The sequence below is a fragment of the Pelecanus crispus genome, chromosome 9 (genome assembly GCF_030463565.1).
Source record: "Pelecanus crispus isolate bPelCri1 chromosome 9, bPelCri1.pri, whole genome shotgun sequence".
NCBI classification, from domain to species: domain Eukaryota; kingdom Metazoa; phylum Chordata; class Aves; order Pelecaniformes; family Pelecanidae; genus Pelecanus; species Pelecanus crispus.
Genome location: NC_134651.1, coordinates 42,239,031 through 42,264,133, shown reverse-complemented (window position 1 = coordinate 42,264,133; position 25,103 = coordinate 42,239,031). Strand labels below are relative to the sequence as shown.

The 25,103-nt window shown below is 38.9% G+C and overlaps 1 protein-coding gene across 1 annotated transcript in view; it reads left to right on the top strand.

Moving 5' to 3' along the window:
• TTLL11 (tubulin tyrosine ligase like 11) overlaps window positions 1-22,512 on the top strand; it is a 53,217-nt gene extending 30,705 nt beyond the window's left edge. Inside the window, exons 7-9 of the mRNA XM_075716222.1 lie at window positions 13,751-14,008; window positions 16,455-16,561; window positions 22,197-22,512. Coding sequence (XP_075572337.1) covers window positions 13,751-14,008; window positions 16,455-16,561; window positions 22,197-22,486 — 655 coding nt within the window. The 3' untranslated portion in view covers window positions 22,487-22,512. The remainder of the gene's footprint in view (window positions 1-13,750; window positions 14,009-16,454; window positions 16,562-22,196) is intronic.
• Window positions 22,513-25,103: the final 2,591 nt, after the last annotated feature.

Genomic DNA, 25,103 nt, shown 5'->3' with positions numbered 1-25,103 from the left:
TCCTGACACTTCAATATGCTAATCATTTGAGCTGAGTTTCTGCTATCAGCAAAATAATCTTCACCTCTACTTACCCTGTAGCTTGCTAGCATCATCTGGTTTTTGGGTGATATCTTGACTTCCTGCAGGAGTAGTGATTCAGCTGCACTCTTCAGTATATAGCTTTTTCACAGCTTTTGTATGGCACAATTTCCATTATTAACCTGCAGTTAAGTACTTCTTGAATGAAATTTGATTTTTAGAATGTTAGCCTAACTGCCTTGTCTAAAATCAAGGAGAGTAACTTCTAATTTTCTGTAATCTTTCTGATACTAAATTACTTCCCACCAGATAGTTTTCATAAAATAACTGTACAAGTGTTTACTATAAAGACAAATTGTAGTGTATATACTGTGTATGTGTGTATATGTCTGTATATACAGCATGCCTATGTGTATCTTTGTATAAGGTATAAAAATGTCTTATTTTGTACCTGTCTCTTTGCCATCTTTGCAATCTGTACGTTATGTGTACCTAAACCTACGACCAACTGTGATAGTTTTGATTGCATGAAATCTGTGGGGTGAGCCTTGAATACTCTGTCTTGGTTACCAGTTATGTCTTTGAGTTCTTCATGCGACTGCTGAGTTGCAGCGTGTACTTTATGTTCCCTCAGGAATGGCACAGCCCACGAACAAATTGATTTAAAAATATAAGATTTCACACAACCCAGAAGATGTTATAACAAATCGATCAGCTAAGGGCATACTGAGGTACATCACCTTACTAATAAAAGAAACAAATCATTTCTGTGGAGTAGGGCTCCCGGGCCACATAACGGTGCTTTATTAAGGTAACAGTAAAATGGAATAAATGAATGCACAGGCATGGATTATATCCCTGAATACCGGTGGAAAGTTCTTACATGCACATGCCTTCTAAGGATTATTTATTTGCAATGTATTTAGGTGTCGGGGTTAGGAATGGGAGAACTCGTAGCAAATAGTTGTCAATCTCGGTGCAGCTGTGAATTATAGAGCAAATTTAATGATCTAATTACCCCATGTTGTTACAAGAAATAACTCATTTATGTATTTTCCTTTGATGCAAACCATTAATTCACTGCACTGTAACATGAAAGCCCAAGTTTGGTACTGCTAGTTTGAACAAAATCCACTCCATTCTTTTTTTTATCATGGACTGAAGTAACTGATGGTACTTTCCATTGGCTGCAAAGTGTGTCTCAGCCGGCAGGTTTCACTGACTTGGATGCATGATTTGGGGGAAAGCACTGAAAAAACTCAGCTCAGTTCTAACATTAATTGGAATTCTAATGGAAGCAGTTTAGTTCTGCATGATTTGTAGATATTTCTAAATACTAAACATGAGACAATACTGTTTGAATGAGGTTATCATATTCTTTTCAGTCTGAAGAGTTACTTTGTGTTGAAAATGCCCTCTTGCTTTTAAAGGGTTTTGAGTAAACCTGTTAAGATACTTGGAGGGAGATAGAAAGGATCTTGTTTTTCATTGCAAATTTAATTTTGCTGATTTTTGCATGCAGTCATTAATTTTTTTTCAACTGAAGTTTCAGAGATCTTAATTCTTTTTCATCCTTTAAAATAAAGAATTGCTAGGTTTTTCTTTACCCCAATAACCTCTGAAGCGGGATATCAAAATGTGATGTAGGGTCTTTTTCCTTCCCAAGAACATACCAAAACCAGAGGCATTAGACACTTGGTAGTTTTCTGAATAAGTATGTCCTGTAAAATGTAAGTTGTGTGACAATCCTTAGAGGAGAACCAGGAGGAGAGAGAAACAAAATCAACTTGAGGGACCACAGAAGAAGACAGGGAGACATGAATAAGATAGAGATTCCCTGAGATAAAACCTGATAGAATAGGGAAATGTAAGAATTTCCTGTTAATTGGACTTTTACACATGGACACTTAACTGGAAATCGTTCCTTAGATTAATTCAGTGGCTAGAAAGTGCCAGAGTTTAAATGCAGGTTCCTAATTTGCGAAAGCAAACTTCACTGTGCTTTCTTAGCACACAAGTTTAAGTGCATTCCCTGTTCCGTGCTTTGTACGCCGGTTGGAATGGTGCTACGTTACATGTGTGTTCCCTGTTCTAGATCTGGAGCCTTGCTTTAAGCGAGCAACTGTGCCTGTGCCGCCTTTTCCCGGGTCGTCAGGGCAGTCATCTGTGCCAGGACGGACCCAGTCAGCGGCGGTGGAACAAGTATGTCAGGGAATGTCAGAGCCATGAAATGGGTCCACCTTGGAGTGCTCGTATTTTAAAAGTGTTCCACTACTTTACTGGAGAGAAAAATCCATAATTTATACTAACAATTTCATATAAAGATATATAAATAATAAGATTTTTGAGGGTATTTTTAATATAACAAGGGGGGTTTAGGCCTGAGGGAATCATAGCAATGCGTGTCAGACATTCTTCCAAGACACTTGGTACAGTATTGGAGCTTAAATATTACTGCCGTCTTTTAACATGTTCCCGGCATTACTGGTTACTGTGTAAATGCTGGTTATTCCAGGGAGACTTATTTGGGCACCTGTGGGCACTATCTTACCCTTTCCAGAAACAGTTTTAGATAGAACCATAGAATCATTTAGGTTGGAAAAGACCTTTAAGATCATCCAGTCCAACCATTAACCTACACTACCAAGTCTACTCTAAACCAATCAAGGGTAGACCAGACTAAACCATGTCCCAAAGTGCCACATCTACCCATTTTTTGAACACTTCCAGGGATGGGGACTCCACCACCTCTCTGGGCAGCCTGTTCCAATTCTTGACCACCCTTTCCGTAAAGAAATTTTTCCTAATATCCAACCTAAACCTCCCCTGGCGCAGCTTGAGCCCATTTCCTCTCATCCTAATGAACAATGAAGCACTCAAACCTGCGGTTTTATTGTTTTTGTTTTTCTTTTGCTGCTTGACTCCCATTCACCTTCTAGGTCTTCCTCCATTCTGTGTTGCTTTGAACTTCCGTAGCTTTTTCCAGTGTGTGATAGTATTGGCGGACTGCTTCGTAATAATCTCTGGTAGCCGCTTTCCTCTCTGGAAGAGCATCACTTTAAAGTAACATGGATATACATGACAGATGGAAATACCAATTTTTTTTGTGTGTTTTCTTTCCTTCTACGGGAATACTGTGATTTGTTGGGACAAACTTGAAAATTATATCTTTTCCCAGCAAGATGTTTACTTTTCAAGACTTTTTTTTTCCGTTGTAACTACAGGGTAAATGCAAGCATTTATTTTGCTAGCATTTGGTCTTAAGGAGACATGGGATGAGAAGTGAAGGAAAAATGGAGATTATTTCTCTGATTTTTGCAGGAGCTTTGTTATTCTCATCAGCTCCAGGCCATTGGAAAGTTACGTGTTCTCAGATACTGCACATAACGAGCATGAATATTAGATCATAACCATATCTGAGAAGTGTTTGCTTATTCCCCTGTTTATACTCGCACAATAACGGCGAGGGAGTGCAAAGCAAGTTTTTAAGGGACAGCAAAATTAAGTGCTTGGGATTTTGGCTTGACTTAAGCACAGGCATTGAGCAGAAAAATAACATTTTCCCTCCTACAGATATCCTTCAGGTGTCAGTTCTGCAGGATCCTGGTTTTATTACATCAATCACAAGCAGCTTAAGGCTTCCAAAAACATAGTCACAGACAGATGTTGAGCCTGTCTGGGGATTAGAAATATCCTCTTCCATTAAGTATAAATTAACTTAATCACCAGGTATGAAAGATAAGCAGCATAAACATCATTCCCTGAAGCTTTCATTAAAATTAAAATTCTATTTAAAACTAGGCTCGTATTTTCTATGACTTGATCCCCCTTCAAAGAGATTATATCTGCTGTAAATTTTTACAGTGACAGAGTGACAGAAATTAATGTATTGGGGGCAGTGATGTTCTCTATAATTTAACTTCTGCTGCTAGTCATCTTTTAGCAGGAGAGATGATTGGCTTATTTTTAAGTAATAATTGGTCTCTAGTCTCTGAAAAAATTAGAAAGCAATAAAACTGCCTAGCACCCAGTTGCCACAAAATGAAAGCACAAAGCCACATGACTTAACAGCACTGTAATTATCAGTAGTGTTATTTTGTGTATGTAGAATTCACCTGCTTTAATAGGAGGATTACTGCTGATAAAATGCAATTGCACTGCTGCTTTCTACTCCATTGGATGACAGGGTAAAGCTCCTTTTCTACCCTAGCATAATCATGACTGCTTTCTAAGAATCATTTCCACACGAGAAGAAATACCCTGCGGTTTAGGTTTTTTCCTGTTCTACTGTAAGACACTTGGTGGTCTAATTTAATGTTGGTTTCACTATATTATCAGGCTTTACAACTGGGTTGCCTTTGCAGTATCCTGTATTACTATTTTTGAGGCACACTTTTCAAAAGAAACAAAGGAAACTCTGGAGAAATAATGAGGCACATAAGTACCTTAAAAGCAAATAGTGAACACAAATAAATCTACTAGGAATAATAAAAGCTACCTCCACAAAAAATAAAGTATTTGGGACCATATTTAATGATCTTTGTTCTATAATAATTTTTTGCTACAGTGGAACAAAGTCCTTCGATGCAGGTTTTGCATTGCTTGTGCATTATTTCATTATAGTAATGCCATATTTTCTGCAGCACTCAAATAGATGACAGGTAATAGCGTAAGCATTCACTGCTTCTGTTACATTAGAGGTAATAAATCTTTAGCTAATGCAAACTGACATTACCATTATTCTTAAAAAGAGACAGTTGGAAATAAAGAATCTCAATTAATAATTAGGAAATAACTGGTTTTTTCAGCACATTGCACCTGAGACTTCTCAAATGCATTTCTTCACTTTAATGATTTAAACTATGTGTTAGGGAGTGCTATAGAAATAAAAAGAGAGGTCAAGTGCAACTATTACATCCAGCTGGATGTTTATCCCAGGTGTGCAGTATCTGTTCTGCATCTCTGAAGGATGTCTCTCCTCTCTCTGGTGTGCTGCTGTACTGATTCCTGTCATCACCTGGTAAGGCAGGAGTTGAACGAAACTGGATTTAATCACGGTATCACTGGTGAACACCGACAGTGTTGGAGAGCAGGTTCAAAATGGTTGATTGGATTGAGCTTTAGTTTAAAATACAAGGGAATTAACACAGCCTTTCTGACTTCTGGTTTGCGTAACAGGCTTGTTGAAAACCTGAACACTTCTTTTCATACATGTTTCTTTTTAAAACACCCTAAAATTAAGCCCTTTCTGATCTGGCAAATGCTAAGATCATCAGCACCCGAATTGTCTAGGAGAACAGATTTTTCAAAGGCTAGTGGAGCAAATCCTGGCTTATTAATCAGGGCAGATAACATCCATTCCAAACTATGGAGAATTCTTCAAATAACTCACTGACTCGACTTTGGGGCTTCTCGGGTTTCTCTGAAACAGTGGTTTCTCTGGCTGGGTCATCTTCTGAACTCTTCCATGGCTGTGTTGTCAAAGGAAGGATGTAAATCTCTGTTGGTCCCTGTGCTCTGGTATTTTATGGATTGCTGCAACGGTGTTGGCTGTTGCCCATGTTGTGATTTGATTTTTTTTAAATTGGAATCTGAAAGTTTATTTATATTATGGAACATATGGAAGCTATTATTTCTGTAGCATTCTCTGTACAAAAGTAGACAAGAGCATCTTGAACGGCATCATCTAGGAGTGAACAGAAGTGGCTGTATTTGTGTAGGCTGAAGGTGGAAAGTTGAGCACAGTGTGCCTCTGCACCGCCTCCTGTTTCAGGAATTCCTCTGAGCAATGCACGACTTGGGAAAGGCTCTGTACGTCTCCTTTGAAAGGGAAGTGTTAATCCTTGAGTAATACTTGTTGATAATTGCAGTACATGGATCATTGCTTGTGTGGCTGTCGGACATGTTTTGTAACACAAACGCATTTCTTCCTAAACAAAATGTGTAGGACAGCATGTTTGCTTGTCTTAGGTTTTGAGTTTGAAGTGCAGGCTCTCGTCTTCTCTGCATATGATATGAAAATGTCAGTAATACTCTCCTCCATCGCTTTGTGTCCTTGCTGTGGAGCAAGTCAGGATCCACACTAAATTTCTGTATCTTGGAAATGCTCATTAACAATGTGTTAAGGTGGCGAACTTTCAGTCTTCTGTTTTGTTTCAAAAGCTATTTAATCTTTAATGAGAAGTGTTTATTTTTGTAATAAATCCACCCAATCTGAAGAGGCAGGGAAACATCCTTCTCGGAAAGGGGGCTGATGGCTGTAGAGCTTACAGAGAGCGATACGTGGTAAACAAATAACACTCCTGGGACAGAAAATGGAAAGCCTGCAACGAGCAGATGCTGTGCGTGAGAGCTGCTGTGATTGTTGATGACAGACCACAGGGGCTTCGATTTAACTTTTTCAAGAATCTGATAAATTATTTTGGTTTTGTTAAGCAAATGGCTGGGCTTTTTAATTTGTCCTTGGATTCTCCTAGAATTTGTTTGCCAGCTCTCAGAAACAAACTTAGCGTGCTCCATTTCTTTCACCCTTCTAGAGTGAATGCGGTATTAGGCCTTGAAGGTGCAGCCCAAGTTAGACATGGTCATGCTTGTGATGAGGTTAAAATTGAAGTGCGGTGACTTTATTTCTCTAATTGAGCTATGGATTCTTTTTTCTTAGAGATGGAAGTTGTAACTGCTTTCAGTGCTCTCTGCTTCCAGGAGACAGGATAGCTGCTGTGTTTTCCAAATGTATTTTGTATGATGTGAAGTTAGTTGACTGCCGACAACATGCTGATTACCAAACCTTGTTTTTAATGGGATTGGCTCTGCTCTTTGAAATATGGATTCTTTACTGTGGTTGCTTTGCCTCAAAGCATTCTCGACGTGTTGAGTAAACTATATGTAAGAGCAATAATGTTTCTAATATAACTTCAAAAATCTCTTACTCTGTGGGGTTAAATATTCTTTTAATACTTTTATCTTTGTGCAACTTTATTATTATTTTGAAAGGAGGAAATGCTAGTGCTGTTGATGTTTTTCACTTTGCCAGAGGGTGAAGTCCTCTTCATGAACATTCAGTTTCTTCAAATGAAACTCGCAGGTGGCCGGTACAAAAGATGCTGATTATTCACACAACATGCAGTCCAACTATGCAACTTCTTGCTACCATGTCCTGTGAGTGCTACAAGTCTCTGTGTGCTAATAAAAGTAATGGGATTAGTTCATAAAAGAAAATTCATGAATGGTTGATAATGCAAAGACGCTGTTCTGGCATTGACTCACTGTTTCCTAAATGATTCACTTCTGTGAATGAGCACACAGACGTGTTCGTACCTACACGCTCCAGTAACAGACGCGTATCTGTTTCTTGGGAGGTCCATATACTGCGGTGATCAATGGGTGGATAGATCTAGCTGCAAAATAGTCCCTGCTTTTAACTATGTTAACATAGTCCTTGCTTTGAGAATACTGGCTCAGCTGAGGGAATAATTATAGCTTCAGAATCCAGAGCATAATATTTTCTTTTATTAGGCAAGCAGTTGTCAGCTGATACAAAAATTGCTTAATTTTTACTTCTAGCAATGCCCTAAATGTTAAATATATCAAGTGAGCATTCTTAGAAATATTAATATTGCAATTCTTACCTAATTTTACTCTGAACTTGACAGCGAAATTGTATATACAAGTATACAGAATGTTGGGAATTTTGAAGCCTTTAATTGGTAGTTGCAAATTTGTCCCTTAGCAACTTGTATTTGCATAAAGATTAAGGCCAGTCAGAATGAAAGGGATAAAACATAGATGGAGGAAACATTAATAAATTAGTAATCATGTATAAAAGATAAGTAGTCTTAGATGTTGTTTCCATAAGCTTTATTAAAATTGAAATTCTTTTTTAAAGATGCAGTTAATATTGTCTCCACAGTTGATCATTTCTAAAGGGAGATCTGTCATAAGCTGCAGAATTAGAGAAATTAATGTATTGAGGTCAGACATTAGTATGTAAATTAAGCTTTGCTTTTGTTCTGTATGGCAACAGAAGCATTACCTTATATTTGACCTTTCATTCATTTAGCCTGACTCAGCTGTGTCAGTCAAAACAATTAATTCTAAGGAGCAGCTTTTAAGTGTGGGGCTCAGCTTGCTTCTCCTCCCCTTGCCTGCTGGAAATCCCGTGAGAAAGGAGCTAATGGAGGAAACCTGTGCAAGTTTCTCTTTCTGGAGATGTGTTTCAGCATTTTGGAGTTTCTCATCCCTTCCCCACAACTTGACTGCAGTGCTTGTCCACAGACGTTTTGCAAGGTTTTCAGGGAGACCAGGGCCAAGCATGAGAACCCCGTGTGTTGTAGCGGACTCCCGAGGTGAAATCCTGAACGACACAGTATATATGATATTTCTTGGAAGTCACGTTCTGGATTAAGAAAGAACTGGATGGTAAATATGCATAGGAGTTTTTAGTGACACTTTGAATCTGACAGGTGACATTACAAAAATGTGTACTTCTGTATTTTCCAATTGACTGACGAGTTAATGGTAGAAATGGAGGTGAAAATCCCCCTTACGTATTCATTGTTGCTGGACTTTGAGCTGTATTTCTGCTTTTTGTAGCTGTACTGCCAACACTTACGGTCTTTGATTGCATGACCCTTGGGGAGTTATGTCATCCGGCTCACCCTTATGGTGTGGCGATGGCAGATGGCAGCGAAACACAGAAGAAAATGTAATGGTGCATTGCAAGCGAGTGTAATTTATCTAGCGCTGCGGCAAAAAAATATGTTGTGCACTGTTTCCTTGCAAAAATGTGCAGATCGCAGTAAAATTCTGTTTTTATAGATACCGAGTCTGGCTGTAATATACCTAGCTAGGCAGTTTTTCTTAATTAGTCGTGTTGAGACCACATTGAGATTGGGTGCATACAAGTGTGTTGAATAGATCTACAGAAAATAAACTTTTATGGAAGTAGTGTCTGTGGTAGCAGTGGAGAATTATATTCTGAATATAGTCAGTGTAAATGCTTGCAGTTAAGGTGAGCGTGCAGAACAGGTGAGTCTATGTATCGTTCAGTTTTACAGATATGGACAAGCACTTGTGCAGGTTTGTTTCGGAAAGTCTTAGTTTTATTAAAAGTGGAAACATAACTTTCACTTCAATCCAAATTATATGATCAAATTAATTAAGATCTAGTGCATTAGAAAAGGAAACTTAAGGAAATCTTGGGGGAAGGGAAGCTAAAGATTGAAAACAAATCATTAAACTTTATAAAAGCAATAACCTGCAAAAGCAAATTAAGAAGTATATTCTCTTTTTTTTTTTTTTTTTTTACTTAATGAAAGTACAAGATTTGGCAATAAAGATTAGAATTAAGTTTTCTTGTTCTGACTTAAATATTTTATAAACTTTCCCAGTGTGTAAGTCGAAAGGAATGAGACATACAGCAGCATACAAAAAAACCTGGGTTTATTTAAAAAATACTTTTCTAATATGAAATATGGTTTTAAGAGCTACTTCAGTAAAGGTTTGAAATGGGAAGCTGGTTTTGAGTTTTTATCTATGACCTCAAAGGCAGCTGTAGGCTCTTCTCTATAGAAGGGAGGGGTAGAAGGAAATTCTAGGTGGTAATTTAGAGCCTCTGCTTTATTATATTCAACGATATTTTTCCTTTGACCACAATTCTATGAACACAATTTGCTATGACCCTAATACAAACCAGACATAGTCCTGTTTAATAATTTGACTGTATCCACTCCAGAATCTCCTGTGGCTCCCAGCAGTACATAGAGTATTTGTTTATGATGATGGTTTGGGTGTTCTCTTCATGACCATTTCACATTTCTTTTGAGGATGGGGGTTGAAAACTGAAAGGCTGAAAAAACCCCTCTTTTAGACTCCTGTACTTCCTCAGAAGTTCCAGGGACTATTACTTCAGCCAGAAGGAGGTGTGGATTTTTTTTTTTTGGGACATGGTTTAGTCTAGTCAACCCTTGATTGGCTTAGAGTAGACTTGGTAGTGTAGGTTAATGGTTGGACTGGATGATCTTAAAGGTCTTTTCCAACCTAAACGATTCTATGATTTGCAGATGAAGACTACGCTGAGAGCCGTTGTTCCACAAGTCAAACTTCTGTCTGGGTAACGTCGGGCGGATGGACAACCCTCCGGCCTCCCTCCCGCGGCTGGGCGGCGCAGGCACCGGAGAGCACTTGGGCTGTACTTAATTTCTCTGAAGCTCATCCCTTTAGCAGTCCCTTCAGGATTTTCTGTAAAAAATGAAACTTCCTCAGCTCTGCTTGCATCTTTTAAAGTAAAGCTTTGTATTTTTTTAACTGAAAACATTAATGATAAATGAATAATGTACAATCCAAAACACTCTTGAATTTAGAATGAGAAAGGGTTCAGGGCTTCTAGGCGTCATTAAAACAAGAGTTATGTTACAAACAACACAACCTTCTCTCCTACTGAGTACAAGGTTTCACGTTTGGTCAAGGTCTAGTTCAACTGGCTGAAGATTTGAATTTTTAAATTCATGAACAGACCTTTCTAGATTAAAAATAGAAGCCTGCATGCTCATTGTTGCTTGGCTGTACGTACTCTCGCTCTTTTGGCAGCCAGAGGGTACTCGATGGCGGTGAAACCACCGTCCGATCTTACATGAGACAGAACAAAACTAATGATTTATTACTTTAAGCTTTACTTAACTAAAGACAAGAATAACATCATTTTTCTACTTTGCTATCTGCAGTAAAGAGGAACATTACCAAAGCACTACCTAAGATTTTTATTTAATTTTAAAAGACTTTTTTTAAGAGTCTTTCCTCTCAAAAAAATGATCACATTTACAGGTATTCAATATCGATGAATGTAAGTGTGGATACAAAAGAAGTACCATTATTTTAGAAGTTTTTAGCAATGGTCTTAGAAGAACAGACACTTTGTGAATCGTGGTGTGACAGCCCCATCCAAGCAGCAATGGCTTGGCAGTTATGAGTGCTTAAACACCAAACGGGGCTGAACATGGGTGCCCTTTACAAATAACCGCTGCAACCTCTGCTGACGTTCGAAGTTCATCTGAATAAGCTTGGAGCTGGCATTTGGTGCAGGGAGAAGTTTCCAGCCTTGGTTCTGCATTGAGCAGTTGCGTCTGTGGTTGGAGTTTGGGCAGGCGCTGCTGTGGATGGTGAGCTGCTGCCCTTTGAAGGTACCATCTGGAGGTGTGAATGAGTTGAGAGCCCAGCTTCAAGCAGGGTGGAAAATTTGGCCGCAAAAATGTCTTTTAGAAATTAGAGATTGCAATTTAATTCATACTTATTAAAACTTTTTTGGGGTGATTATTACTTTTCTTTTTGTGTGAGAGCCCTTTGCCTTACAGTTGCCATACATTTATTTTCAACATACTAGAAGTTAAAAGTATGACTTTGAAGTATTCTATACTGAAAGGGGACACAATGTGGCAATGGATTAATGTCTTTCAGGGACATTCAGTAGAAAAGAGAGGCTGCAAATCCCATGGTGATATTTGTTCTGGTTGACTGACTACAGGATGGTTGTACGAGGGCTAAGGAAATCTGCTGCCTTTTGCAGTCGAAGTCAGAATGTACAGATTTACTGTAGATTTGACTTAATAACTTTTACAGTGCTGTGGGTGGATAATAACTATGTTGATTGTTATCCTCTGCTGGAACAGAACTTTCTGAAGGACGCTAAATCTGCTCAGGAACACAAAAGATCAAGGTAGTAAAAGCACTAATTTTTTTAGTACCTGGTGTGAATTATACTTACTCTTGATGATAGGTACTTAGAAAAATGACTGAAAAGAAAATGAAAACCTGCATACACTTAGTGCGTGCCAAATAATTACCATCAGCTATCAGACTTTCTGAACTTAGGAGAATAGCAATCTTGGATTTTATCTAGAGATGTCAAATGCAGAAAAAAAGTAAAAGTATGTCACGCTGACTAAACATGTAACATTTATTTCGGAACATCATTATCTTGATCAGCTTTATTTAGGGAATTTGGCAACAATAATCAAGATGAAATAATGTATTTTGACAGTATGCACGGAGGACTTGAATAAAAAATAATGGGATTTCCCAGAAATTGTCTTCTGAGTAGTGCCAGTATGCATTTATGTGAACTGTATTGCTTCTGAATGTATTGTTAGAATTTCTTCTTTGCAAATGTATCTTACTGTAGTTTTTGCGCCTTACTTATCAGGGAAGCTTCTAATCATTATTGGAAAATAAATTAAATATCATTAGATTATTACAAACTCTAAGCATTTCCCATGAAATATTCTATGAAACTCATCTTTTTTCTACACACCTATATTTGATGCTGATAACACCAACGTGCGGTTACTATCTGGTGTTTCCTCGTTCCTCGTCTGTGCGGAAGAAGTTAGCCGGTTACCTTTTGTGAGGTTGTAAAGACCTTTTGCAAGGAATACGGATATTCTGCAGCTTCACAACAAATCTGCATCGAGAAGAACAATTTCTGTGTTGGAGGGGGAGGTTGAAGTGTTTGGCTTTTAACGTTTAACTATGTGGATTAAAAAAAAAAAATCTTCTGCCATTTTAGAAAAAAAATTAACTCAGTGGGGCCCAATTTCTTGAGAACCTGTTGTTGCCTCAGCTTTATTAAGTGATCTAAGGAGCATTACTGGTTAGGACAAGAAAAAGTAAGAAGGGAAGGAAAAAAAAATTTAAAAATAATAATAATAATAATAAAGAAAAGGTGATGAGAGAAAAATACTGTTCCAGATCAGGGATGCAGAAAGGAGCAATGCAATCTGATGTCCATCCAGGCTTTCTGTTATTAAAGATAAACTAAAATGTCTTTATCAATGAATGCACTATAAATATTTTTGAAGTACTGTAAGGGAATCATGCAGGCATACCTTGATCAAGATTCTCAGAAGTAACTACTTGTTGTCAGTGTTTCAGCTTTGGAGTGTTTTATATGAAATAATTTAAGGGAATATGATTTTCAGAAAATGCTGGAGAGTCATATGGAAAATGTAATGTCTTAAATTGTCATAATTTTGAGGTCCTAAAATCACCATCTTTTCAAAAAATACTCATTTTTATAATTTTGTAGCTGGATTGATAGGCATCCTCCTGAATTTCTGAACACTGGTAATGTTTTCCATCTGTTTCTGCAGCTTGGGCAGTGCCCAGAAGGAACACAGCTAGATTTTTTTGCAATTTAATACCCGCATAGCAAATTGTTGACCTCTTCCTAGGATACAATAGCCAGAGGTCCGTATAAAAACAACCGCGCAGGGTCTGGGTGACCGGGCAGTGTTGCAGTGACCAGGCACCCACTCCTACCTTCTTGGGGTGGTAAACCCAAGACTTTGATAAAGGAGAGGTTTAGTATAAAACAAAATTTCAAAACTTACAGAAAGATGGTAAGATTGTGCCCAACTCCCGGTCATTTCAAGGGGAGTTACGAGTAAACGGTAGCTCTCACAATTAACCTGGCAATGGGGCAGCATCTGTTTGTCGATCGTATTGATAGGCGTTATTTTTGGCATCAGAGAATGGTCTGCTCATTATCCTTCTAAATACTCCTATAACGTGATTTCTGCTTTAGGGAACCTTAGTATTTGAGTTTTTCATTTTTGTAAAGCTCTGATAAAATAATGTTTTGTAATTTAAAAAAAAAAAAAAAAATTCCAGAAAGACAGCGTACTGAATCTTGTAAGAATAAGGTTAACCGAAGATACAATTATTTTATGTGCTGCAGGTGTCAGACTTTGGAGCATGTGTCAGAAGCAAACGAAGAGCTGTTGGATGCCGGGCCGGCAGACAGAGCGGAATGCGATACCACCCAAAGTCCGGAGGCTGGCCTCCCCTCCCTTTGTCTCAAGCAAGTGTTTCCCAAGTACGCCAAGCAGTTTAACTATCTGCGACTCGTGGACAGAGTGGCTGCACTGTTCATCCGATTTCTTGGTGTAAAAGGGACAACAAAGTTGGGGCCAACGGGTTTCCGAACATTTATAAGGTTAGTAAGGTGAATTTCTTTAGGAATTGCTTAAAGCGTAGTCAAGAAGTTAGAAACTCCCGATCCTATGGGGTAGCGCTGCTGTCCCTGTGCTTATCTTAAGTTTTGTTGACTAAAAGCAGGCCCTAACAGTGGTACACTTTTAGCTTGTAGGCTTAGTAATGCCTGCTAAAGAAACTTTTCCCCATAAGTTCCATTGAACCATTGCATATTTTTTTAATAAAACGGCTATATTTTTCTTCCAAGCTCCCCAAACACCTGACCTATGAAACTGTGTCTAGTAGGAACCTGGGTCTTTATTCTACAGCAGATCAGTGATACTTTGGGAGATACTACTTGCAGTCTTAGTCAACATGTCATGTTCCTAGCAAATCGCAGGAATACCACTGTGAGAAAGCGACAGCCGAAATTGGGTCACGAGAGCCGATTCTGCTGGCTGGGGGGCATAGCCGTCTGCCCCGGGCCGCAGGAAAGCGTTTCCAAATGCCAGCTGCTGATGCATTGTGCGCTAAGGATTTGCATTGTGAAATTGCAACTTGCAATGGCAAGGAACTCAATTTATTTTTTCACGTACTTTTTATTTGTGAGGGGGTTTTTTTCATTGTTTTTTACGGTGATATCTGTTCTAGCCATGGTGCAAACAGCTCATTTTCTGTCTTTCATTGACAATGACAAACGAAATAAGCAGCAGCAGCAGATGTACTCTTAAAATACAGATCCTGTTTCTGTGCAGATGCATTTAGCATTCAGGAATGAATATAAACAATTTGATTTATACAAATTACGATATACAGAAAATGACTGAAGGCATCTGCTCTATCCACAGACCAGTACAGGATTGTTTCCAGTTCTGTATTTTCTATTGTTTAGTCCAGCCTTAGTTTGGCACTTGTCAGAGGAACACAGAATAAACGCCAACATTTTCTTTTAAGAATATTAAAATAAATTGCCATATCTCAGTGAAATAGTGTTTGCCGTTTCCTAATGCATGTTAAATTAAACTTTTTAATACTGGCAAATATTTTGTTTATTTTTTCCCAGAGGAAAAATCTATACCAACTATATGGCCTTTTTCTGAAATACTGTCATTACTACTCATTTCAGAACTAAGGTCATGTTTCTAAGATGTGTGCTGTATCACTTTTCAAGAATAAAATGGTACACAAGTCTGATTTGGTGTGTGTGTGCATGTGGCCAAGTGGTGGCGGAGACTATCCAGTCAAATTTTAGCTAATCAAAATCCGTTCCCCTTCAATAATGTCTTCATTCTAAAATACAACTAAAAAGGAAATGCTGAACGTGGCTCTAGTCCTTGCTTGGATGCTACCTAAGACTTTTTTGGGACTATCTAGGCCAGACCTTAACTCTCCGTTTTAAGGCAGCTCTGCTTTGGCTACTAAAGAGTAGGATTCTCTTAAATTATCTGGGTTTTTTGGTTTGGTGTTTGGGGTTTGTTTTTTTTTTTTTTTTCTTTTCTGGCTAGAAATTTTGGCCAGCTCTTTGGCACGCTGCACTAGTTCCAGCCAGGCTGCCAGACATCTGGAAATCCTGGACAGAAGGCTAATTCTCATATACTGATCAACACTGCACTGCAGGCTCAGACCACACAAGTGTCAGACCTCCTACATGCGCTTAGCACCAAACACCCGAGATGCATCCAGAGATGCTGCTGTTTTCCATGCCGTGTTCAGTAACACGGGGTAAATCTGTTCAGTGTTCAGGCATGAAGAAGTAATTCTGTGCCTTGAAGCTTTCCTCCAACCCTTTTCAAACAGGATCAGTCAGTCAAATATAAGAGTATTTCTCTGTGAAAGCTCTGCCTCATGTAGATAGTCTGTGCAGATTTGTGTTGGGTTTTGCAATGTACCAATTGATTCCATTCTCTTACGGCCTCAGAAAGAGTACTCGCAATAGCCAGCGAGAAAGCCGTGTCTAATGGTCAACTCATATTTTTAACTGAAATATTCAGAGTTTTCTTCTTTTTTTCTTTTTTCTTCCTGCTTTGTTGCAAACCCCAAATAAACCCGTTAATCTGCAATCTGACCTGCTGCCTTTTCGTGGCTAGAGATTGCCATGTGATTGCACGTGCAAATCGTATTTAGATGCATGCATCGCAGCAGGCTGCTCCTCCGGCCCCGAGCCACTTCTGGCAGAGGTGGTGCCTGCGTGATCTGGACAGGCAGCAGGACTAGGTACATAGAGGAGATGTTCTGCACATGAAAAATTCAGGGCCTTTACCATTTCGGATATGTACACTTAATGAACACTGGTTTGTTTGCTATCTGCTGTTTGTGTTTTATTAGACTAAGCATGTTACAGTGGGCGTTTACATATGACATGAGTAAACTTTTCTCCCAATGTTCTCTCAGTTGCCCTTGCAGTTGCCCTTTTTCTAACTTGGAAGTTTGGACATAATCAGAATTTTTTCTTTGTCTATTTTTAACAGAAACTGCAAACTGAGTAACAGCAATTTTTCAATGGCTTCTGTAGATATCTTATATATTGATATCACAAGAAGGTGGAACAGCATGGGAATCGACCACAAAGAATCAGGTAACACTATTTTGTATTTGAAGGCTATGGAAGCTGGTTTTTTGTAGTTTTGGTAGCTCAAGCACACCTCAAACATTCAGTAAAATAATGGGAACAAGGCATGTACATCTGAGACACGTACACGTACACAAATTCTTCTGTTTTGTTCCATGGTAGTTTCCCTTTATCTATGGAATAGATCACTCTTAGTTTTCAATTTATTTGTTGGAACAAGTCTTCTGCAAGCCCCTTTTTATGGTTGCAATTTTGCATTTGTAACTCTTGTTGCTGTTTGCAGAGAAGCGTTTAAAAACGTTCCCCGCGGAACCTCCAGTTTAATTACAATGTAAGAAGGTATGTCCATATTAGAGTAGCTTGCATGGTCTAGCAAAACCCAACCAAACAAAAAGCTATGTAGGAGGTAGAAATAAATACGTTTAACTGCTCTTTTTGATTTAATTCTCTTCCCCAAAAAGGTTACTTTGGGGACAAACAAAACTACCTGTATTACTTTTGCTTTCCCAGAGAGTTCTCCGCCCCCCGCCCAACAGTAGACTCCCATCTTCGTTGTCTTTGCGATAGGTAAGGGAAGGACAGTAGGTTTCTGCACAAACTCACGCAGTGCTCAGCTATTAAATACGCTGTTATTAAGGATGAGTAGCAGCACTTTTTGCTACAAGCAGCCCTTACTGGAAATTGTGCTCCTGTTTGTTCATATAGGAGCAGGAGTCAGTTAAGTCACCTTTAAACATTTTTACATCTGACTTGGATTGTAATGCTCAGTGTGAGAGCGTATTCAGAATGGCTGAAAAGCTTTTATAAGAAATTCATCTACCCCAGCAAGGGTTCACTTGTCCTGTGACTGCTTTCCTTCAGCTGGTCAGGGGCACCTTTGCAGGAGGTGCCAGGTCCGTGCCGCTCAGTGCCCCTTCCATTGAGCAGCCTCTGGGAGAAACATTACAAGTCATTCATCTAAATTATTTACTTCTAACTTAGGAATATGCATTTAAATTGAAACACAGCACATTAAAGATGTTAGCCAAGAACAGAGGCTATGGGAAGTTGATTGCTACACAGTAGTAAGGATTTTCTACAGTTCTAAAGCCAAAATGAAAATGTTTATTAAACTGTGTGATCTTATTCCCAGATTCTTTGGTGAGCTACTGTGTTACCATCACATATCTTCTTGATACTGCGGCTGAGTGATTGCCAAAATGAATATAAACACTCTCCTATTACACAGTCGCATTTGGAATATTAACCTATTACAAGAAATCCCTCACAATTTAATAAACAGGCCAGAGGGAGCATTCCATCCATGTCTTTGGTTTCCTGTTTAAAATTCGATTATATTGTTTGGTTATTTTTTCTGGATTTATACAAAAATGTGAAAATCGGTTTCATCTTCTGAAAAAAAAAAAAATAGATCTCTCTGCCCAAATCCTGACCACGTTGTCCAGGCTGAAGTTACAAACTGTCTTCAGTTTACCTGCACCCACGGTAGAGTTCGTCCACATTCACTTCTTGGGCTTATAAAACAGATTTGTCACAAATTCCTTTCAAAGGAAAACAAACTAATTGAAATGTCAGTGTTTTCTTCTTTTGTGAGTTTGGCTCTTATCTTCTGCTCACGCTAAAGGGTAGGCATTCTTAGATGTAATTACTTGCCCCGCGGTAAGAAATGGTTATAATAGCTTTGGATCCGCACTGATAACCCTGGGACCCCAGAGCTGACTTGGTACGTGCAGATCAGTGAGATAACTTTCCGATGTAAATGTTTTCTGTGTTGAAGTTTAGAAAAGATTTCTCTCAACAAAAAACCTCTTCAAACCTAGTTTTTCTAAATGTTTAAATGTATATAATTTTTTCCTAAGTGGTAGCACACTATTGCTGCAGCATTAAAGGACTTGGCAGTACCAGATGCTGGAGATAATACCAGGATGCTCCATTTTCTGCTACTTAATACAAATTGCATTTGCATGTTTATCTGAGGTTGCTAAAGAAAACTAATTACTTGTGAGAAGGGGTGATTATACTAAACATCAACAACGGGTTTCTTCTGCTGACTATCTTATGGACTTAGGTTTTTAAAGCAAACATATTTGCTTCATAAATATTTCTGAGATATTACTGAGGTGTTCATATGGTAGACATCACTGGGGCAGCAGAGCATTGCATGAGGAGCCCAGCTCTACTTATAAAAGTCCCTACTGTACAGCTTAGCTATAATCTTCAGTCTTTGCTTTAAAAATGCGATGTGTTTCCAGTTTTAGGTCTTGTTATTTGTCCAAGATCCCTATGTATGAGGCAAACGGTTGTAAAAATATCTTTGTAAAAGTTGGTCTTCAAGGATTTTTGCTTCTAATGACCCCAGACTGCCTTCTGTTGTTGTCTTTTCCTGTGTTCTTAGGTTTGCTCGGGGGTGGGCACTAGTAGGTTTCTAGGCTGCATGGCTTGAGAATCTGTCCTCTGCAAAAAGTGGGAGGTTAATAACAGTAATAGGGCGTTCAGTTCTTCCATCAGAAGACGAGACACTTTGGAAGGTTCCAGAATATCTACATTGCTAGTGTGTGCTCAGCCTTATTAGTGAAAAGGAAGGTTTGCAGTTCTCAGTGAAATAATTAAGAACAAAGAGTGTTTCTCTGCCTAAAGAAATCATACTTGCATAAGCATTTTTAAAAACTCCATGAGCACCCGATCCATATAATTTAGATATCATTTTATGAGGTGTTCGCAATGAGTTGGTGAGTTTGTTACTGATGTTTATGAAGAAAACCTATTGAAAAGGAATAAACAGAAGAAAACCTTGTATAATTTGCTAGAGGAACAAACAGCCAACCTAGCCTTCAGTAGTGAATTACCTCCCCATCTGCTTTGGTCACATTTTTAGATCTGAGATAGTAATCTACCAAAGAGCAGAGTTCAGGGATTATTTTCTTGTTACATTAATGGCCTAAATGCACCATTTAATATATAACTTAATTTCTAAAATTGCTATGACATTTCTATATGAACTTAAGCCCAGAAATTTGGCAACTTTTCCATAGCTTTTGTAACACGTTGAATAATTTCAATTGCGCTAATATTCCCGTCTCAACAACAAGAAGTTGTTCCTGACATTTTTTTGAGCCATTTATAGCAGGGAAACAGCAGCTGGAGCATTCTGGAAGGTTTTGTATCACTGCTCCTCGTGGCCATCGAGGAGGATTGTCAAGGTTCCATTTCAGTCAGTGTGGGATAAAGAAATCCACCTCGATGCCACTGGTATAAACTAGCGTGCTGGTCACAGCTGCAGCTGGCATCTTCCCAGAAATTGGTTCAAAATGTATTTTTATATAAGCAGCTGAACATGGACATCAATGTATATACTCCTGCATCTTTTTTTTTTAAATGCTAAAATAGCAGAAGAATCAAAAGTCTCCAAGTTGAGACTAACTTTTGTTTTTGTTATCCCACCTCCCTAAAATACATCTGTAGTTCTCTCCTGCATAAAGATCAAGAATCAGTGATACATGTAATAATGTGTGAGAGTGTGGTCAGGTATGACAACAGTAAAATTAATAACTTTTTTTGAATATTTGAACTTGCTTCAGAACTGTTAATGAAGCTTTTATTTGTATGAAATAGGTAAGTATTATTTTGTTTTGCTTGAACATAGGTATCCTGTAATATCCTGTAGAGTCTGGGTAGATGAAGTCAGATAAGGCAAAATAGACTGTTCCCGTGGCTGATAGAAAGGATAAATCCAGATCTATGATTAGAAGGAAGAAAATGAAGGTATAGTGCAGAGGAGATAGGATGGTTCATAATGTGTGAACTCCCATACTACTTTAGGTAGCTTAGGGTCACCTTAGTTTCACAGGCATGTAAAATTTGAGTATTCCCATTTAGCATTTCAATGTGGGTATAAGTCGTTTATGTGGTTAGCTGATAGACTTTCACTAGCAAAAATAATAGAAATGCAAGTGAATCTTCAGGGTTTCAGAAATGAAGAGATTTGTTGAGAGTTGCAATGAACCACATGTTTTCTAGGTGTTAAAATGCAAAAACCCAACCATTTCTGTTGGCTTGCGTTTGGCCCTCTTAGAGCTGTAACCAGTACAGTAACTATTGCTGTTGTACAACAGCAGCTTCTAACTTTTTTCATTAAATGCTTCACATGAGTGTCACTTACGGGGGAGAAAGTGCGTATGCAACCACAGGTACTTTCCCTGCCTGCAGCTCACCGTGACTGATAAAATAATTTACTGAGCTGGCAGCTGCTGCTTTCAGATAACCCAACAATTCCTTTGCAAGCTGTTTTACAGCCAAGATCGTAAGCGACCCCAGCTGCAGTCTTAGTTGAGAGAAATTATACTTCAGAATGTAATTGTAGTATTTTGAAAAGCTGCCTTTCCTGCAGCATCAATAAGCCAACATTAAGTTAAAAAAACCCAAACCTTTCAGTATCTCATCCTAAAATAATCCTCTTAGGTGTATGTTCAGACTGGGAGAGCCAGTTAAAGCACAAAGCAGCTATAACTGTTGCTCGTTGCTGGCATTCTGCAAAACTGATTGCGGTCTGGCTTCTTAATTAAGAATTAAAAAGTAGGTATTGCTTCAAGGTCTTAAATACAGTAATTAGCGTTAATATGCAGCCCCTCTTTCCATCGTCTGTGGTAATGTGTTATTAGTAAGATGTGATCAAACAACACCTGAAGAGTCTGTTCTGCAGCATGTGGCTTCTGCGGGGTACTTTTGTTTGTCAAGGGGCAGAGCGGAGAGTTTTATTATAGCCAAGGAATTTTTTGGCACTGCACCACTTTCCCTTCGTACACACTTCAGCTGCTTGTTTTTCATTCAGCTGAAGCAAAACTCCTGGTGCAGAGCTACTGGGTATGGCTGAAAAAATGGCCTCTTCGCCTTCAAAAGGAAGGCTAAGGATTCATAGCCAGTACAAGTCTTTGCAGAGGGGAAGCAACTCACTTCTGCGATAAGGTGATGCTTGGTAATGGGGTTATCTTTAGAGTGCTACAGACTGAAATGCCGTCCTGTTTCAGTAGTTCTACACTTGAACTTTTGGTTTAGGTCCATCACTAAAAATACAAGGTTTAAATGACCCAAGTGCGTTGCCGATACAATTTTTGTCTCCAGGTGGATTCTTTTCCTTGAAGCTCAATATGTTACTGTGTGACTGGTTTGGTTTCAACTTAATATGTGAGGCAGCAGAAATCAAGGCTGATATTACTTCAATTTAATTGTACAATATCTTAGCATCGGTTGTTGCGGTACCAGTTTGCCTCTGGATGCCAGGCTGCTGGTCAAGCTGATGTCTGTCAAACCAGAAGTAGCCTCAGCGATAGAGTTATCGCGCGTCTGTAACCCCAGCCTGGGCTTACCCTGTACTGAAACATCAACGAGCTCACGTGCCTGTTACGTACAAATAAAACCTCATCTTTTGGTTTTGGAAGGACAGGCAATTTCTTCTAGTGAGCATTCTAGATGGGTGCTGTTTAAATTAAAAGTTGTTAACTAACACGATTGTACGCGTCCACACCCAGCACGTACACATTTGACCTTGGTGCTAAAGAAACAAGAGATACTATGATGTTTAAAGAATGCAGTTTGCTAGAGAATGCTGTGCTACGAATCTCCTATGAACATCTTTTCGTTGCAGGAATGTGTTTGCAAGCCTTTGTCGAAGCTTTCTTCTGCCTGGCTCAGAAAAAATACAAGTCCCTGCCACTTCACGAGCAAGTGGCATCGCTGATCGATTTTTGTGAGGATCAGCTGGCTGCCCTGGATGAAAAGCGCCTGGTTTGTGGCCGCGGGATTGTGGAACGCCGAAGTGCAGTAGTTCCTTGTCAGACGGATGGACTTCACCTTACACCAGCTGCCCCTACACCCCTCCTGCATCGCATGGCCACAGCTAGTAAATTTTCAGATTATAGAAATCATCGCTATTAACGGTGCTAATTCACCAGGACAGAACTGAGAATTAGTCCCCAGATACGTACGTGTACTGCGGGAGGAGAGACAGATTCTTGAATTCCTTCTTCTGATTCACAATTATTTATTTCAGCTTTTTTTATTTACACTCTTCAAAAAACCTACTGCAAGCTCCCGATCTCAAATAATGATCCTGGTGATGGCTATTTATTTTCCTCGCTGTTGGACCTACAGTACACCTCACGTGACAAACTGTGCTTTCATCGTGAGTGTATAGAAAAGCACCTGTGAAGACAAGGACCAAAATACAGTGAGATGATAACCAGCATCATGGGATTGGTTGCACTGATCGAGAGGCATGCTCATATCAAAGGAATTACATTGCTTTGTATGCACTGGATGTGTCATGGAAAGCAAGTAAGGAGAGCTGCAGTCCCAAATACCAGTTGTGGACTTTGGAAAACTGAAACCTCGAATTAGGGTTGTGGTCAGACTTCAGGCTTTGACCCTCTTCTTTCCGTGGCTCGGACTGTACATGTTGGAATCAATGCAGATTTGGTCATTGTCTATGTACTTATTTTTTAAAGTCAGTCTTAAAACACTGAAATCATATTTTGGCTTCTACTTCTTTGTACATGTCTTTGCCATGACAAGTACTGTTAATTTTTTAAAGAAAAACTAAAGATGTTTATCCTTTTGCTTCCACAGAACCAATAAGCTCACACTTATTCACAGAAAAAATTTACTTCATTAGGTCAAATTTGGTGAATCAAGTGGTGGTTTTGTCTTCAGGTACTAAGCACTGCTTCTGCAAAAAGCTTTACAGTGTAAAGGCCTAAGAGTTCATTTAAATTCCAGTGAAACTAGCCCTGTCACTGACTTGAGGCTGCACTAATTGTATTCTAGGTTTGCTCATTTTTTTGCCTTTTTTGTGTTTGCTACCCTGTTTGGACCTGCAGTAACATCTAGAGCAGACTTTGTCTTTGCATGATTCTTCATTTTTTCCCCTTAAACAACATTATAACTCCCTACAAATTAGCTCTGTATTATTTAGCAGGATTATTTTGTCAAGAATGCTGGACTATACCGCTAGAGTTGTACAGGTTAGTCTTTATTTTTCAAGAAATGAATTATGACTTCCATAATCACGCTCTTCTTGCGGGGGCGAAGCGGAAAATGAGACTGGCTGAAAGGACACGAAAAACGTGGAACTTCAGGGCTGTTCAGTCACGTTCTTTTCAGTCTCGTACTTTATTACAATAATGTACGTCTACATCTGAACTTGATTTTCCTCCTTTGTTCTATTCTTTAATGTTAATGAATCTACTTATGTTCTAGTGTTCTTCATCCTGTCAAAAATCGCAAAGCTGTAAGATGGCACAGCGCCTGGGCGTTTAGCTTTGGAGTGGAGAAAATCACCTGAGCTTGATACCTACACGTTCCCATGGCTGGTTTATCGGAAACGTGGCCTTACGGGAAGCACGCTGTCGGTGCAGAGCCCACCCATTTAATGTCATGGACTAAAAGCGCACACGGTTTTGAGTGAGTTTTTACTCCAGGAGAAGTTTAGAGTTTCTTTTCCTGATGCTAGTTTTAAGCAGCATGCGTTTTTCCTAAGTGGCAATCTGCAGCATGGCAATACAACGCAGAAGTCAAGCTGAGCCCGCAAGAAACTAATACCTGGCATGTGTTAATATCGGATGTGGGCGTCCCTTCTTCTCTTTGTCTTTCTCTGTAACACCAATAAGAGCAGTAGTAGATGATCTTTTTTAGTTCAATGGCTAAACAGCTTGAAATTTTATGTATTGTACATAAGAGGACAATTGTAGACTAATGCCACTGCCCTCAGCCTTGTTTAAGTTTCATAAAGATTATTGCAGTATGAAGATAAAATGCCAACTCCAAGGTCTGGCATCTGTCAGAACAAATGAAGCTGCAAGGGTCATTTTTTTTCCACGCTTTCATTGTAATATATTTGAAGACATTCACAAGTTGAAAAATGGTTACTTCTCATTTTGTGACATCTGACATTTGTCTTGCGATTGGCAGTGTGTTACTAGAAAATAGCTTACAGTTTCTCTCATCTTGTGATTGATGTCCTGTAAAGACAGAGTTATAGAAGAGTCGGATTTGAAATGCTACAACGGCGAATGCCTTTCCTTACAGCTTTCAAGTAGTACAATTTATGGCCTAAAATACCCAGGTTTTGCTATTGTATAAGCTACCCTGATATCAGTGGAATAAATTAACTATTGTATATAATGAACACTGGTAAGATCTCTTTCAATTTTGGAGATCTTTATATTCTCTGGATCTGATACAGATTTTTATAGCCTGTGCCTACGCAGGCGGATGCACTATGCCCTGTTTATCTCCCACTTCAAATATGAAGGGTCCCTTATAGAATAGTCAAAATATTCGATTATCTGCTTCTAGTAATCCAGTGTTCATGTATTTATATAATTGGAAAATTGAATGCTACGTTATTCTCAGGGGAGGAGGGAGATAAAACAGGAGTGTACTTTAGAGACTTAATGACAAAGTCACATTTCTCTTGCCTGCCATCTAATGCAATTTCCTCTGAATATTATTTAGCATCCAAAGCAATTTCACATAGCCTTTAAGTTACCAGTCT